Source organism: Haliaeetus leucocephalus, unplaced genomic scaffold (genome assembly GCF_000737465.1).
Source record: "Haliaeetus leucocephalus isolate CR32 unplaced genomic scaffold, Haliaeetus_leucocephalus-4.0 Scaffold168, whole genome shotgun sequence".
Lineage (NCBI taxonomy): Eukaryota > Metazoa > Chordata > Aves > Accipitriformes > Accipitridae > Haliaeetus > Haliaeetus leucocephalus.
In genome coordinates, this window is record NW_010972604.1 from 525,729 (window position 1) to 542,822 (window position 17,094).

General features: G+C 42.9%; 1 protein-coding gene across 1 annotated transcript in view; it reads left to right on the forward strand.

The window, feature by feature from the left end:
- The window catches only part of LOC104829341 (bone morphogenetic protein 7-like), a 6,344-nt gene extending 1,866 nt beyond the window's left edge, over window positions 1-4,478 (forward strand). The window contains exons 3-7 of the mRNA XM_010563520.1: window positions 12-168; window positions 454-593; window positions 1,344-1,460; window positions 2,656-2,857; window positions 4,036-4,478. Of these exons, the coding sequence (XP_010561822.1) occupies window positions 12-168; window positions 454-593; window positions 1,344-1,460; window positions 2,656-2,857; window positions 4,036-4,478 (1,059 nt within the window). The remainder of the gene's footprint in view (window positions 1-11; window positions 169-453; window positions 594-1,343; window positions 1,461-2,655; window positions 2,858-4,035) is intronic.
- The last annotated feature ends 12,616 nt before the right edge of the window (window positions 4,479-17,094 follow it).

A 17,094-nucleotide genomic window follows, 5' to 3' on the forward strand; every position in this document is an offset into this window, starting at 1 on the left:
GGCTGCGGGAGTTCTTCGACATCGAGGAGCTGCCGCCCGACGTCCTGCCCCGCAGGAAGCCGCCCCAGTTCATGGTGGATCTCTTCAACAGGGTGGCCGACGCCAACGGCATCACCCGCGCCCCGGGGCTGCTGGAGGGCGACGTGGTGCGCAGCTTCGAGGACCGAGGTGGGCCGGGGGCCCTGCCGGGGCCGGGGGGCGGCGGCGGGGGCCGAGCCGAGAGGCGAATTCCCCGCAGCAGAGCAGCGCCGGCGTTTCCCGGGCGGGGCGGGCGGCCTCCGTGCCCGCGCCGGAGCCCCTTCACCTGCTGCGGAGCCCCTTCCTCCACCTCCTGCTTGGCGTCGTGTGCGTGTCCCGCAGATTTGAGCAGAGCTGGCAGCTGCTGTGGAAGACGCGGGGCTGCAGCTTATTTTGCGGGGTCTTGGGTTGTTGCTAAAGAAGGCTCTCTTCCAGTTCACGTGGACCAGTACCGCTTCTACTTCGACGTCAGCGCCATGGAGAAGGGCGAGCAGATGCTGAAAGCCGAGTTCAGGGTCTTCAAGCTGAAGAGGACCCATGTGTCTGGAAGGTCTGACGTGAAACACTTTTGCAAAGTAAGCGGGGAAATAACGTGTCAGTTGAACACTTAACTTGTGCTTTCATTGTTAGGAATACTGAAAGTGAGGAGTGCAACCACTGACCACATCAACCTGCTTTATTTTTATTTGATTGTCGTCCACTCTTTGCCTCCAGCATGCAAAAAAGTAGACGTGAGGTTTTGGCTTTGGCAGTATGCTGTCCTTTGCGCACGATGGCAGTGAGCTCTCCCTAAAGATACCCGTGTCAGGCCTATCTCAAACCATACTGTACTTTTCTGGGGTTTGAGATGTTTTGAAATGTGAATCGAAATTTATCTGCTTGAGCTGCTCTAAAAAAATAATAATAGCAATCAGGGATTCGTAGGAAAATGGGGCAGGTAGGGACTCTGACGTTGAGTGTATCTGCCCCCTTGGCAAAAGGCAGGATTGGACTTTTTGCAAACCTGAAGGCAAAGATGTGGAGGAACAGAAGACTTTCGTCGTATCAGATGTTCAAAATAGAAAGAAAAGGGATGGTCAGGATATTTTTCTACAGTATCAAACAGTCCAGTATCGTGCCTCTGCACACATCTAGAAGTAGATGTATGTAGCAATACTTGTTTTTCTGTTAAACTGTCCAAAAACTACTTTTTGCCTGGTGTAGAATGACAGTACAGTTTTACAGCTATGATGTGGCAGAAATATGCGTAATCTTCATCCTCCTTGTTTCGCTGGAAGAACAATTGGTTTCATTTCTTACTGTTTTGTTATATTTCTCTCATCAAGGTGGAAGTGCATGAGCTCTTGGAGAGTGGAAGTAAGCCACAAAAAAAAAATCTCATTGCATCAAGATTATTGTCCCTGTACACAGAAGGCTGGGAAGTATTCAACGTCACACAGACAGTAAGCAGAGAATTCTGACTTGATTCTGAATCTCTTAAGATGACAGTCAGCTTGTAACTCCAGCATTGCCCTTATGCTGGGTTTTGTGGTCAGTTCAAACTGAAGGACAGCAGCAGCAAGAGAAGCTTGCTTTCTACACTTACAAGTACACCTTGGTGCTACCTGAATTAAAGAAGTGTTTATATGCTGCTAGCAGCACAGGCATGATGAGAATTGAGTAACCCAAACCTAATCGATAGGAGGGACGTCAGGCCAAGTATGTCATTGTGATTAACACGTTAGTCTTTAGGCTGCCAAAGGAGATGGCATTGATCGTGTACTAAGAACAGGTTTTCATTTCTCCTTTTTATTCTGGTGACATTACGACAGAGCAGATGTGCAGTGTGCTTTAACGTTGTGTTTCTGGAATTGATCAGGGTTGGATTGTTTTTCATTTAACTTCCTCTGTAGACTTCTTTATTTGTTAGTTTCAGGATGTGTTTTGTAGATATCCTTAAACTGTAACAGTATGTGAATGCCTTTGCGTAGCAAAAAAACAGATGTGGTTTAAAACATACAGTTTCTTGGGTTTAAATCTGTATTCTCGGACAGTGTTTTCTGTTGCCTAAGCTTTATGATGAGACTGAACAGTGTACTTGGATGATTGGTGGAGTTGCATCTTAAGCCATGATAGCCCTGCTTGAGAGTGGCCTGGCCTTATCTATTAGTTTGTAATTATAACAATTAGATAAAGTAAATTTGCTTGATTGCAAGTTAATCTCTTCAAATGCCATGTTTGTTAGATTTAAATGAGTTTTAATGGTATGGAAAGTCTGGAGAGTTCATATTACTCTGTTACTAAGATTGCTATGAAAAATAAATTCCTGGCTGAAGTCAGAGCGGATTTATTTTAATGTTAATTTTAACTCCTAGACTCATCTATCCACTAGTAAGTTCTCTGAAATTAATTATCTTCCTCTAAATGTAGCTTTGGGGAATGCATATGGTATTTTGTATTTTTAAATGTTGAATTACTGGTTTAAATATTAAACTCAATTGAGTCTCAGCTATACAGTTACCTCACTTCTTTCATAATATATGTTCTTATGCTCTGATGGCTTGTTGCCTGTTCCCTTTCCTAATATAAACATTGCTCAATTGTAATGCTGTAATAAGAATATTGAAACAGTATTTTTCATTTCCCTGTCATTAACAGGTTTCCAAGTGGGTTGGAAACAGCAAGTCCAACCATGGCTTTTTGATAACTACAACACATGTATTCAACAATAGAATTGAGCACAACCTGGTTAAGTTTGCCAAGAGCCAGGGCACTTTGCAGGAGAGTAGAAATGCTCTCCTTGTCCTCTTCACCAACAGTAACAAACGGAGGTCTTCCAGCTTTGTACCCTCTTCCACAAGTAAGTTCACACGAAAGCAGCAGCTCTGTTTTAGAATATGAACTCCCTGTTCATTTTCTTTTACCTTCTGCTGCCTCATGTATACCTAGTCTCAGTATTTATTTGCAGTGTTGAACAGGTTTGAAGTTCAGCTTTGTCACTGATCAGAGTTTGATTTGATAGTTCTTGCTAGTAGGTCACCCCGCATCTTGGTTTGCAGGGTTTTCTGTAGACGATTGAATTTGCATATTGGGAAGAAACTGTGTAGAAATTACATCAATATTAAGAAGTAGGTGGTGAAATTGATTAAAAACAAAAATGCGGCTGGCCTGTTTATTTTTGTTTTCCAAAGAAAATTTTTATAGTGAAGCCTTAGATCCCAATTTGATGAGCATCAAGCTCTGTATGGGATACTGTGTCAGGATCGAGAAATTTATACCCATTTCTCAATGAAGATACTCCCTAGACCTGCCTGTTGTTTGTGATCAGTGAATCTGTGCAGATTGTTCTTCTACCAGCCTGTGTATACTGATACACAGAGGCTTTTAGCCTCTGTATGTGGATCTTGAGGTCTCCATGGACAGTTATCAAGGCTTCTCAGAAGATACTTTAAGAAAGCAAACCTATTGTCAGTAAGCTTCATTCTCTAGCAGAGTTCCGTAAACCTGGTGGTAATTTTTTTTAGATCCAAAAACTGAAAAATATTTTTTAAAATATTGCTTTACAGGAACATACTCTGTTTTGCAAGTGTATGGGTAGAGTTCCTGGAAAGAGAATACTGGAGAGAGAAAAAGACTGTGATCTCCACCCTCCATTAGCACTGTTCAGTATGATGTGTGTTGCAGGAGTGGCCATACAAAGACCTTTAATACCATTCTGACCAGATTCAGCCCTGAAAAGGGCCTGTGGAGTTCACCAAATGTCTTTAGTATATCATTGAGCTTTTCCTTTGTATTTCTGCTGAGTTGGGGCCTTTCAGGCCACAAAGTGAAACACAAGATTTGGCAGGTTTTGAAATATGGCTGAAATGGCAATTTCACACATCCTTTCTGGTACTTTCACAGTTTTAAGTGTCATTTTAAAATCTGCTCTGAAGACTTTGAGGTAGATTTATGGAATAGACTTTCATGCAGAATACTGTACTTAGGAAATTAATTTCTTTTGAGAAAGATTAACACGCAAGTTCCTTTCCCAACCAGATATGAACCCTGCCAAAAACGATGCTTCACGCATGCCTCATGAAACTGAGATCATCGAAAGCAGCAGTGGAAGCATCAGCAGGAGACCTCGAGCTGCTGCAATCCCTTCTGCCAAAAGCCAGGTAGCAGCATGTCATCGAAGGGAACTCTATGTTGACTTCCGTGCTATTGGCTGGTCAGGGTGGATTATCTACCCAAGTGGATACAATGCATTTTATTGCAGAGGATCCTGTCTTTTCCCCTTGGGGGAAGGTTTAAATGCAACAAACCATGCTACAGTTCAGTCCATAGTCCATACACTTAAACTGTCTCAAGATGTCAGCACGCCCTGCTGTGTGCCAGATGAATTGAAGTCCCTCAGTCTTCTCTACTTTGATGACAAAGAGAATGTGGTCCTTAAAAATTACAAAGACATGGTGGCAACCAGGTGTGGTTGTCATTAACAGGACCTTTTTTTGTCTGCATTTGGTGTGTGCCTGGATTCAGTTCCCCGTTTGCCACTGAAGATACCGAGGCAGATGGCATTTTGGTTTACAGGGCAGGAGAGCCAGAAACTCAGCTGTGCTTCAAATCCTTCTCCCCTCACCATGGCTGTGTGGAGAGGTGTTTAAAGGCTGGCTTTTGAAGAGCTGTAGGCTTCTGGAGGGTATACTGACCTGCATGGAGAGCTCTTTGAGTGCCTGTACACCAGAGGAAACTATTAAAATGGGAACTTGCTATGTGACAGAGTTGAAACGCATTAAGTTAAGCATTCAGGTTAAGGTCTTGTTCTGTACATTGAGGCTCACAATTTCTGATGCTTTAACAGGCACGGTATCCTACCTCAATCCAGGATGGGGTGCAGGTCTCTTAGTAACACAGCCTTATCCAGTTTTGACTGCATGATCTGGTGGGGATGTACACTTCCACATAGAGCTTTCAGGATAGTTGTTTGCCCAGAGCTAATGTCAGAGGCCTCTACCATCTGCAGTTCATGCATTACCCGGAAATGCCCTTCTTCCCCCAGTTCTTTATGCAACTCTACCAAATGCGGAGACCTTGTAAGTCCCCTTGGGACTCGCTAGCCAAGTGTTTGTCTGTGAATCAGCAAACATAGCTTTCAACTCAGGGGCACCTCTGTACGATGAAGGGTCAGCCAGTCCCCCTCTTCGTGAAATCATTCTCTTCCACCATGGTCTGCTGTGGCTGTTAGGCTGTGTGGCAGCAGAGATCACCTTTGTGTATTTATACAGTGGCTGTACAATGGGATCCTAAGCTTGGGTCAGAATCCCCATAGTTTAGCAGGAAGAAAGATGACCACTAAGCTTTGGAGGTCCATGAGAATATGCTGGATGCTGGCCTGGTCCTGTATCTGAGGCAAGGTTGATGGAAGGTACTCACAGATTCCATTCCATTCTTCTTGAAGAATAGGACATAGACTTGGAAAGGGCCCCCTGAGGTCTTTCAGGCTTGCTACAATTTAATGCAGGTAACCAGCCCATTGCAGTTTCTCAATCAACTCATTGAGTTGTAACTTAAGCCTGGTTAAGTTTCTTGTCTCCGTTAAACCTTGAAGGAGGCTGACTTCTCACAGAATGTGACATCTCCCATGGGTAGAAACTTCATGGAGAATTTTTTTATTCCAGTGAGATTTAAAAAACCCCAAATTATTTATGTAAATGTTTTTCTTTCTGTAAATACTGATGTCTGTAATAGATTTGATTTATTTAAAACCCAAACACTTATTAACTTAATCTGTAATATAAAATGTTAATTTTCAAATAAATGTAATGTAACATTGGTCTGGTTATTTGTGTTGTATTTGAACCTCCTTCCCAGAGTCGTGAATCAAATACTTTTCTAGAAGAGAAGACATTCCCAATGGCTTCAGTGGGCACTGTATCAAGTCCTCTGACTCCATGTCAAGGTGTATAGTAAGGTAAGCAGAATAGATGTGTTTCCCTTCAGGGAGGATCCAGTAATTTTTCCTGAAGTGGAACTTGCATTGAAGCTTCTTATAACTCTTACATGCGTTAGGTATAGAGATAAAAGCCCTTCAGGTTGGTCACATGTGGTGCTTGTAACAAAGCCTACCTTGTGGAGGTCCTGAACTTAACATACCTGAGATGGTTTCAGTTTTTCTTGATGTGTGCAAGGCCTTATTTTCATGTATGTTGTAATATCTTGGGATACCTTCATTAAAATTTCAGTAAGTTAGAAAGCCAGGACAAAAGAAATGCTGTTATTCACAGATACAATATATGGGTGAGAAGACTGCCCCATAAGTGTAGGCCAGGCATGTGCTTATGGGAACTACAGCCTGGAATGGGTGGAACAGAGGAGCCTGAGCAGGACAAGGATTCAAAAAGAAAGGATGGCATGCATGGGTCAGTTTGGAGAGATGGCTTTTCTTCCACCTAGTTGTTTCTCTCGAAGGCTGCAGAGACTGTTGTAAGTATCAGCAGAGCTGTGACACTCCAATGACAGAACAGCTCCAAGAGCAGGTCTTGCTGCTGGGAGCAGCAGTTATGGCAAAGGACTTGGTGCTCGGTCCAGGCTGGAACAGGCAGTGGAGCATTCAGAAGCTCATTTCTGTTGGGGACAAAAGGCTTGATTCCCCCACGCCACAGAAACAGGCTGTAATAGGGCTGCTGTATTTCCATCTGGCAGACCACGTGTTGAACTGGTGGTGCGTGAGCTGTGCGGTGCAGGCACAGGGACTCCAGTACCACAACGTTTCAAACCTGCTGTATGTGCTCAGCATGGCAGAACAAAAGTGTTCACCCTTTCGGCAGAACAGCCCATCGTTGCCATGCTGCCCACACTACCTCATGTTCAGAATTCCCAGACAAATGGCCAGAATATTCCTCTGCCTATGTAAAACTTCTGTGTAGGGGGGGAGGAAAAAAAAAGGGTGTTTTGATCTTGGTATTTGGTCACCCTGGTAAAGTAGAATATAGATTTGGTAGCAGGGTGGTGCGAACTGCTGTATCAGCCACACCCAGCCATTGGATTCAGTGCCATTGGCAAAGGGACCTTGGAAAGCATAAAGAGTCGCAATCTCACTTTACTGGTTTATTTCCCAGGCTGCTGTTTTGCACTTTTCCCTTTTCACTGCAGAAATTATCTGTGGCATTTTAAGTCTGTAGGAACCACACCTTGGGAGTGGGAAAATGTACCTACAATGAGAGTCCAGAGAAGGTGATTTCTGAACGGCGACTTCAGCTGATGTTGTGTATGCTTCTTTTGGTAGGAGCCATGAGAACTGAAGCCGGGAGTTTTCACTGCCAAATAATGCTGGAAGAAGGACTGCATTTGGAATGGGCTGGCTGAGGCAGGTTCTGTGCCTAACACATTCTCATCTTCTGTCTGTGACATGACAAATGCTTCTAGCACCATCACCATCAGCTGTGTATCAGCTGCATCCTTCACTGCTCAACTCAGAGAATTGTCCATTTTTCCAGGATATCTTAATGGGTTTCTTCTTGTTTCAGATGCCAGGGAAAAAAAAGGAAAATTTTCTATTGAAAAGCGAGTATGATTAATAAATAAATGATGGGCACACTGAATACTAGCTAACATAGGGCTGCCCTACAATAGGTGAAATACGCACAGTCAAGCTAGGAGCACTCAGTATTTTTGCACACGTTAAATTATTTTTTTTCTGCACCACTCAACATAGTCTCATTATGCCCCATTAAACCCTGATAATTAAAACAAAATATATTGGAATTGTTTATCCTGGACTTTGTAAGGAAATGAGGTTCATAATAATGCCAAGGGAAAAAATTTACACTACACCAGAACTTGTAATTAGAATAACGATTAAGCACAAGTATGCTCTTTTTTTCTTTTTTCTTTTTTTTTTTTTTAGAATAAAGGTACATTTTCTTGTTATTCATTAACTGAAATAAGTCCGAATTCCAAAATAAGAAATGCTACATTTTGGAGTCTTTGTTTAATCAGAACATCATATGTTTAGGTGGCATACCAAAAAGCAACAGCTAGGATTTTGGAGGGAATAGGGGTAGTCTTCAGCATGGACAGTCTGGAAAAGGATTGGTGACTCAGGTTGTGTTGTTAACACCGTGTTGCATCACAACTGCAGCAAGAGGAAGCAAGGCCAGCAGCAAACCCCGTTGTGATAAACACTCTACCAAGACCAACGAGGAGCACACCTGGCCCTGAAGAGCTCTTCTTGTAAAGAGCAGAAACAAAAAGGAACGACTTCAGATTTCATACGCAGGATGCCACCAAGAGCATCGACACCCCAGAGACTGAAATTCGGAGGTATACAGAGGAAGAGCCCCATGTTAAAGGACTGAGAGCCTTGCAGCATCTCTCCCCTGCCTCCGGCTCCAAGCCTCACCGAGGGCATGGCTACAGCAGGCGTGGGGCTGGCTGCCTGAGCAGGCTCAGCTGGTGGCTGGAAGCAGCAGAGTGCCCCATTAGCCATTCACAGCGCTCAGCTCTGCAGCTCAAGGTCTGCTGGCTTGGATCTCTGACAGCTAATGGGTCTATGGATCCTCTCCGTAGCATAGGATCAGCGTGATTCTCCTCTGGTAAATAACACACCTTGCCTTTTATACCCACAGGCACAAGGCAAGCAGGATTTCAGGGGCAGAAAGACTCAGGCAATGCTTAGAAGGAGAATCCAACCCCATGGTAAAGCTGTAGGGTTACGCTCAACCCCTTGATAAAGAGTTTGGCCCGGGTTTGGAACTAAAGAGGTCCAGGTATGTGAGGTATGTGCAGTCACATGCATTATCGTGTAAGGTAGGGAGAGCCCTAAACCTGGCGCCGACAACACTGCAGTGGGATGGAAGTGGGATTTGAGTATGTTGTGGAGGAGAGCTAATGGTAAAGAGCACAAACCCACAAGAAATGAGACTTCCATGGTCTCCTGTTTGTAGAAATGTTTGTTTTAAGGGATTTCTGTGGTGCTCCTGTCAGGAGGTATAGATGACGAGACGGTGCTTCTTGGCACTGAAGCAGGGGGAGGGGTATGCTGGGGATGTCCTGGGGCAGGTAAGGCAGAAGGGATGGGCTTGGGGAAATTGCTCTGGGATAGTTTCCTTTGTGAGGGGGGAGATAACTTAAATGTGCCTGCCCTGAGGAAGCTGGAACACAGCAGTGCAGTAAGCTGCTGAAAAGCCTCTGCTCTGTCCGCTCTGCAGGCTTGAAAATCGTGTTCAGTATGAGGCATCCAGTTAGGAATGCTCTAAGTAGTTTCCAGACTGCCTGGGCTAGTTACTACGGTTCCTGTTCTCTGTGTAGGAAATGGGGCGCTTAGATGCTTTACTTGAAAGACCCATGGAGGATAGTATTCGATTCATAGCCCGCGGAGCTTGTCTCCTGAAGAGAGGAGAGAAGCTGGGTGCCTATCGTAAGTTCCAGGCCTTTCCCACAGATACCAAACCCTCCAGATTGTCTCCAGTCCCTTTAAGATCACGCATGCAAATATATACATGCAAATGCGTTGTATACCTGCGGGTTCTTTCTTATGTACACCCGTGGGCCCGTGCATTCCTGTTCAGAGGCAGCCTCCCTCCTGGTTCATCCCAAACTGCTTCCCGAAGGATGGCGCTACTTATACCTAACCGAGGTGGAGCGCTCGGGGCTAGTTGGAGAACATTGCCACGTCCAGAGGGTGAGCTTCAATGGCTTTGTGCAAAAGTATGTCACACCTAGGCTGGTTCTCCCTTTCTGGCGTGGAGTGTAACTCAGCTCACCTCCAAGGAGAGTAGTTAGCAGGTGTGAATTGACCTTTGGTGAATGAGACAATCGTGCCTTAAAGCAGCCAATTAAATGTTTTCTTTCTTCCTACTGGGTTTATTGCTTAGAAGCCATTCACAGAATAAGAGGGACTGCCAACTTGCTGTTGTCACAAGGATGTGTGCAGCTACAGATTCATGCAGATACTAACTGCCCTAATTCAGAGCAAGATCACAGCCTGTCCAGGTCTGGAGAACAAAAGGTGTTAAGTTTTGCCTGCAAGTGGGAAAATGACCTGTTACTGGGAAGCGATTGGCCTTTAACTGGAACCACGATTTGGTGATGCTGTAAATCCAGGCCTCATGACACAAAGTGGCGTTATGGCATAAATCCCAGTATACTGGATCAGATCTGCTCACAAAAAACTTGCTTGGTTACCTATCAAGTTAAAGGGAGTTGTCAGGCAGCATAAAGGCAGTGCATGTACTTAAAAATCAGTCTAGACTCTGTACTGTGTTCCATGTAGGAATCAACTTTTTGTCCATGTCAGATTTTCTGCTGAATATGCTGAGCCAGTGTTGGTAGCCAGGGAACTCTGTCCTCAAAAGGCATAGACAAAAACATCGAGTATAATTTCCCCAAAACATGTCTAAAATTCCCTAGGGTTAAATCAATCTAAGAATTGGGCCAGCTTTACTGACAGTGAAAGCCATACGGGGCAAAGTGCTGCTGGGAATAAATGATCACAATTTTCAGAATAAGCAGTGACTTCTGGATCTCCACTGCTACTCCCGGGATTCCTATTTTACTGCTGGAGTCCAGGCTGTAACTGGAAGGTGTCAAGGTTTTAGTGATTCAAAATCAGAATTAGAACAGATGATGTTGCAAGAAAAAGACTTGAGCAATAGGAGTTAAAACTCTGATTTCTTGACGTTTGCTGTTAGAGCTAAGACATCAAATCTTTTAAAAATCCCAACCAAACGTACGCATATTAGATAATCCACCCGATATCTAACTTAACTAGATCAACAAATACCTTCTGAGAATTGTTTCAGTTTATTTAGTAAGATTTATGCTTTCTGTACCACAAGAAGAAGAGGAATGTGCACCATGTTGGGGGAATGGAAGATGTGATTGAGTTTGCCATTCTCAAAACACTCCCATGCTTGACTTATCAAAGAATAGAATCACAGAAAAAATTAGCCTGGAAAGGGCCTCTGGATATCATCTTTGCCCAACTTTCTGGTCAAAGCAGGGTGGTCAGGACCCTGTCCAGGTGAATTATGTGTATCTCAAAAGATGGAGATCTGACAACATCTCTTGGCCCCTGTCCCAGTGCACACCCACTCTCAGCTTGAGTATTTCCCTTGACCTCATGACTATTCTCTTGCTAGTGCAACCCAGAAGGGGGTTAGGGGCTAGCCTTCAGCACTGCATAGATGTACCAAGGGCATATGATCAAGTCCTTGTCCACAAGGATCCCCAGATAAACTAAGGAGTCAGCCCCTGACATGTGCCAATATATGGGGTTGTTCCCTCCCAGGAGCAAGACTTTGCATTTGGTGAACTCCATGTGGCTCTTGTTGTTTCCCATCCCGAATAACTTTCTGTTTCCTAAACGTGGTATTTAGTTTTAGCACTGGGTTTTGACACAGTTTTTTCTGCTTCTTTTGTCATGAAGATTTTGTCTTGATAAAAAAAATATTCAAAACCTCACATTTATTTTAAGATTATGACAATGCAAAAGCACTTCTAAATTCTCTAACGTTTCTCTGGAAATTCATAGTTCTGAGTGATCCTCTTTACATTTATGTATTACCCTGGAAAGTTCACACAGGTTGGCTCAATAATAGCATAGATTACAAAATGAAAGTAGTTAATTTATTTTCATATGGTATTGTAAAACTATGCAAAACTTTGCTTTCTAGTTTTCTGGTGGAAAATGGGTCAGCAGGTAGCTAGTATATAATTTCTGAGATATCTTGAGACTTCCTGTGATTATTTCTCCTAGATTATAATAAGCTCCTGTTTCCAAATATAATTTATAATTATTATTGCAGTAACAGTCTTTCTGATTCACAAGGGTACATTGTCACAGGTGCTGCATTTTCAGCCCTTGTTTTACAGGCTCAAGTCCTATTCCTAACTGTAGCTAGTGACTTCTACCAAGATGAGGTTTTGACCTGGACATTGGACTGTTTCTCGTGTGCTTGGGCTGGCTGGTGGCTGAGACTTAGAGAAAATGGGGCTGGGATTCACTTTGCCCAACTTCAGGTACTGACAACATGGACACCAACATGTGATCAAATTAATCCCACCCTGAGTGGCTTTCCCGGAGTCCCACAAAAGCCTGATAGTCTTAGAGCTGGACCACAAGACTAACTTTCCGCTGGCAGAACAGTGATGATAGGCAGTCACCAAGTGACATTTTTCAAACTGGCCTGAGAGCTTTGGAAGCCAAAAATTGCTATACAGGTGGATGAGAGTCAGAGGCTACAGCACACTTGCCATTTCCAGCTGCCCATCACCTCCCTCCACTGGACACTTCTGCCACTGCTGATGTGCTGCGCTTGAGGTGGTCCACGACTGCTGAAGTCACCATCTGGCTCCTCATTCTGGTTTATAAGTGCAACAGCTCAGAAGCTGTTTCAAAGGCAGCAGTCTTTGGTAAATGGACAGGATAGACCATGGTCACACACCAGGACACCAACTGCCTCTGCGGCTCAACACCTTTCAGCCTTACTGCTTTCCTGCAGCAGGTACTGTGCAGGAATGGGCAGAAATATTTTTCCCCACTGCATGAGAATTTTCAAGGTCAAGCAGTCAAATCAGCTTTCAAATTTTTGCATGCCAAAAAGCTAAAAGAAATATTTTACTGAAAATTTTGTTCAGGGTTCCATAATCCTTTATTCTAATTTCAACAACATAATTTTACATTTGTAATTTGAAATTATTTTAGGGTTTTCTTCATTACAAGTACCTTTTGGACATTTTGCAAACTTTTATTATTTTTCAAACAAAATGTCAAAAGGGCATTTTTTTTTTCTGTGAACAGCTTCAGTGTTCAAAGCTCAACATTTAATCTTTAAAAAGAAAATAATTAATATATTCTGAACAGGTTCATTCTCATTCTAGGCAGCAAGATATATGTGTTCTGAGACTTGTGACTAGAACTCAAATGCACATATAAAATGTGAATGTAAACTTTGAAAGTGTAAGTATAATTTGCCCAAGAACAGGCTAAGAAAATAAACCTATTTTTAAAAAAAAAGCATTAAATTGAAGCTTTGAATATTGCAAGCCCTAAATGAACTCCAGAAAATGCCAGCAGGGTTCTTTGCTCCCATCCAGCCAAGCAGCATAAACAAACTGATTAAGAGCATGACCATGGCCATTCTCCTGTTGTTTCTTGGATGGCGGCTCATGAATGTATCACTTGCTTCTCAAGCAAGGCCAATCTTAGGTTTAAGAAGTCCATCAGCTGCCCAGAGCTCTGTGCTCCTCAAGACCACCCACCCTTTCCTTCTTCACCACACACTGTCATGAGATCAGCAATTTGTGGTAACCCCTGTGTGCTGACTACCTCTCCACACAGAAGCCCACAAGGTAGATTATGCTCTTCCTTGATAGGTAAGTGACCTTGCAAGTACCACGATGTGTGATAACCTGTTCCTGTTGCAAGTCTTGTCTCAAGCCTTCCAGACTTATTTCACCAAATGCTCCAAGGTGCCTGAGACAGTGATAGGACCTGTATTTTAAGGTAAGAAAATGGGACAGAGGACATAGGAAAGGGTGGAGGAAGGGCTTTGTGGTCCTGGTTTAAGAAAATACGCTGGGAAAGATAATGTTCATGAAGCCAGAGTTGAAAGGCTATATGGATGTTCTCTCAAGTTGAATTTTTTTAAGAATGCTTTAGGACCCTGCCTCTAAATTTTGCATGACCTTGCACTGCCTTGTTCTTAAGCCCAAAGAATGAATTGCCATTGCCTCCTTTCCTTCATTCATGTAATATTCAGTTTGTTTAAATGGTTCCATCTCACTTTCTGAATCAACAAATTTCTGAATGTCAGTGAACACCATTATCAGAGTTTCAGCAATGCCTTTCGTTAGCACAGAGCATCCAGGTCCTGGGAAATAACTCCAGAGGGATTTCGATGGAGAAAGGCCTAGTCCTAGTGTCCTGGTTTCAGCTGGGGTAGAGAATTGTCTTCCTAGTAGCTGGTATAGTGCTATGGTTTTGAGTTTGGTATGAGAACAATGTTGGTAACACTGATGTTTTCAGTTGTTGCTAAGTAATATTTAGTCTAAAGTCAAGGATTTTTCAGTTTCTGATGCCCAGCTAACAAGAAGGCTGGAGGGGCACAAGAAGTTGGGAGGGGACACAGCCAGGGCACCTGACCCAAAGTGGCCAACAGGGCTGTGTCCCCTCCCAAGTTCTTGTGCCCCTCCAGCCTTCTTGCTGGCTGGGCATGAGAAGCTGAAAAATCCTTAACTTAGTCTAAACACTACTTAGCAACAACTGAAAACATCAGTGTGTTATCAATATTCTTTTCATACTGAACCCAAAAGATAGCACTATACCAGTTACTAGGAAGACAATTAACTCTATCCCAGCCAAAACCAGGACACATAGTCTGAGTTTACTGCTCTCTTCTGCAGTAGTTGTCCATTATGGACAACTGAGAAAATCGATTAGTCTTTCTGTATCTCATTTTCCTACCTTCAAGTAATGCTACTACTTTTTCTCACTCTTACAGCTGCTCCCTTGGAAGTCTTCTCTCACAAATCTTGGTCAGAAGACTCATTTTAGTGGGAAAGAGTACATCTGGCAAAAAACACCTTTATATGACATCTTCATTAAAAAAAAACAGAAAATCCCCCAGAAAACTAGTATTGTTTTTCTCAGCAAATCCTGGCATAGTCCCAACCTGAACTCCCAGTCACTTCAGATGGTAAGCAGCATGGGGACCAGGCATAGGTCTGGTAAAGGCATAGCTCCAGGTAGAGAACTGTTGCTATTGAATAAGGCTCCTGGCAGACTAATCCTCTGTGACACTGGAGATGCCACAAGGTACCTTCTTGTTCTTCATGGAGAGGGAAGACAAAGTATGGTTTATGGGCTGCATTCTGCATGTTTGTACAGTTCTGGCCATAGGACTGTAGTCCTGGCCAGCTCTGAAAGGAAACACATAATTCTTTTAGACACTGTGTGGTGGACAGTGAAGAAGATGTGGGTGTATCTACTTGAAGCTTGGTGTGACCTGGGTTGAATGAGTATAATCCTTGTGGGGACCCAAGGGGTCATGGGATCAGGCCTGGCACACTGAATGACTTCTCAGTGGTATGTAATTGAAGTTAATATCCTTCTCTTCTCATGTGCTTCCTCTGCCATGTCATGAAATTTCTCTCCAAATCCATTGGTTGCTCAGCCCTGGCCCAGGCTTTTATTAGAGACTTTCCACTTCTATGTTGCATGATCCCCTATCTAAGGATCATGTAATTTCAGTCCAGACAGCAGCTCTCAACTGAGAAACAAATATATCCAGTATATGCAGTCCCCATTAGAGACAAAAAAAAAAAAAAAAAGAAAAAAAAGATTACTTTCATTATAAGTGGGACCAGGAACGTAAAAGTTCAATTACCAGAATGCGTTTGCTTTGTACACTTTAAACCTGCTGTAGCTAGTATAACTGGCACATGCAGTTGGGTCTAATTGCTGCTTTCCAGCTTGACCTAATTGATGCTCTGATTTGCAGTCACCTACCTCTATGAGCCCATGTTTCATTACATTTTACCCTTGCTCCCGAAATCCTAAAATCCCCATGGGGAGAAATAGATTACAGCGATCCAGAGCTTTTGTGTGTGAACTGACAATTCTTTCTCCCCTATAATTTTCTCCATCTACATGTGAACAATGAAAGTGCAATAGGTTGACAAGGAAATGTATTAGTTACCCCAAAATACTCCTTATTTAGGCAGGCATAACTCCTTTTAACTCACTAGGAGTTTTACTTAAACTGAATGAAAACTGCAGTGGTATAAAATCAGCTCAGAGATATTTTCATAACCTAATTGGGATGTTTGTATTACAAAACTGTGTTAGTCTCTGCTTGTGATTACAAAGAAGAAGTTCTTTGCTGAAGAATGTGTCAGTATTTTCTGTGGAAAATGATTTAAAGAAAAGCTTTTGAAATATGGAAACCTCATGGTTTTAGCTTCAAATAAGCATTTCAGTCATCATAAAAAAAAACCCTCTAATGTCTCCTGCAGCTTTGATTTCAAACACGTCACATTCTTCATTAAAGTAATCATTGTTAAAACAGAGGGACATAAAGCAACATAGGATTTATTCCTTCATTAAACTGATGATCCGTATATGAAGCCAATTAACATTATGAGTCTGGTGAACATCAAGTGTAAAGAGGTTACAGAAAATTAAAAGCAGTCACCTTGGTCTTTAGATAAAGAAAGAACACTTTTACATTATAAATTATAAGAGTGTCCAAGCGGGACAAATCGGCAAATTTGGTTAATTGGAAAATACATTTTACTGCACATGAATTAGGGTAAAATAACCTTTTAGCTGCTAGCCTTTTTTTGTGGTCAGGTATTGAGAATCATGGGAAAGGAAGTGTTTGGACATGGAAAGGCAAGAGAGCCATTTCATCAAGCCTGAGTCATTCAGACTTTCTTGAGTTTTACAGATGATCCCCTCAAAGCTGAATGCTCTTAAGGAAAATGTCCATTCAGTGATTTTGCTCATCAGTTCAGTCCTAGGTTTTATTGTCATGGGAATAAAATGAGGAGAGGTATGTTTGTGTGTGCAGCACAGGAACAGTTCTGCTTTAAGACAGACACAATCAGCAAAACGTCTACCCAGAACTGGATTTACTTGGACTTTTCCTTGCAGAAACTAGTAACTAATATTGATGTAATAATAATAACAACAGTAATAATGACAATAATAATAATAATAATAATAATGATGATGATGTATGTAATAGAGACTTCAAGGACTTTGCATAAAAAGGGTTTGGGTTTTTTTTCTGAAATATTGTAGCTCACCTCTGTATGTTATTTCATGCTACAGCTTGTTTTTAGTGCTTGCCTTTGGTAGCTAGATGAGAGGAACTACCCGAGAAATATTAGCCATGATCGAAAGCAGTTTCCTGGGGTTTGTTGGTTTGGTTTTTTTTTCCTGTGGTCCCAGCTTCGCAGAAAAGCGCCTACAGAATGGTAACACGGAGAGACCCAGAAACAGCCCTGACAACAGCTTTTCCCCGGAGAAGGGACTAACCCCGCGCTACAACCCAGCGGGCCGGGCCGTGCCGGGCCGTGCGGGGCCGGGCCGGGCCGTGCGGGGCC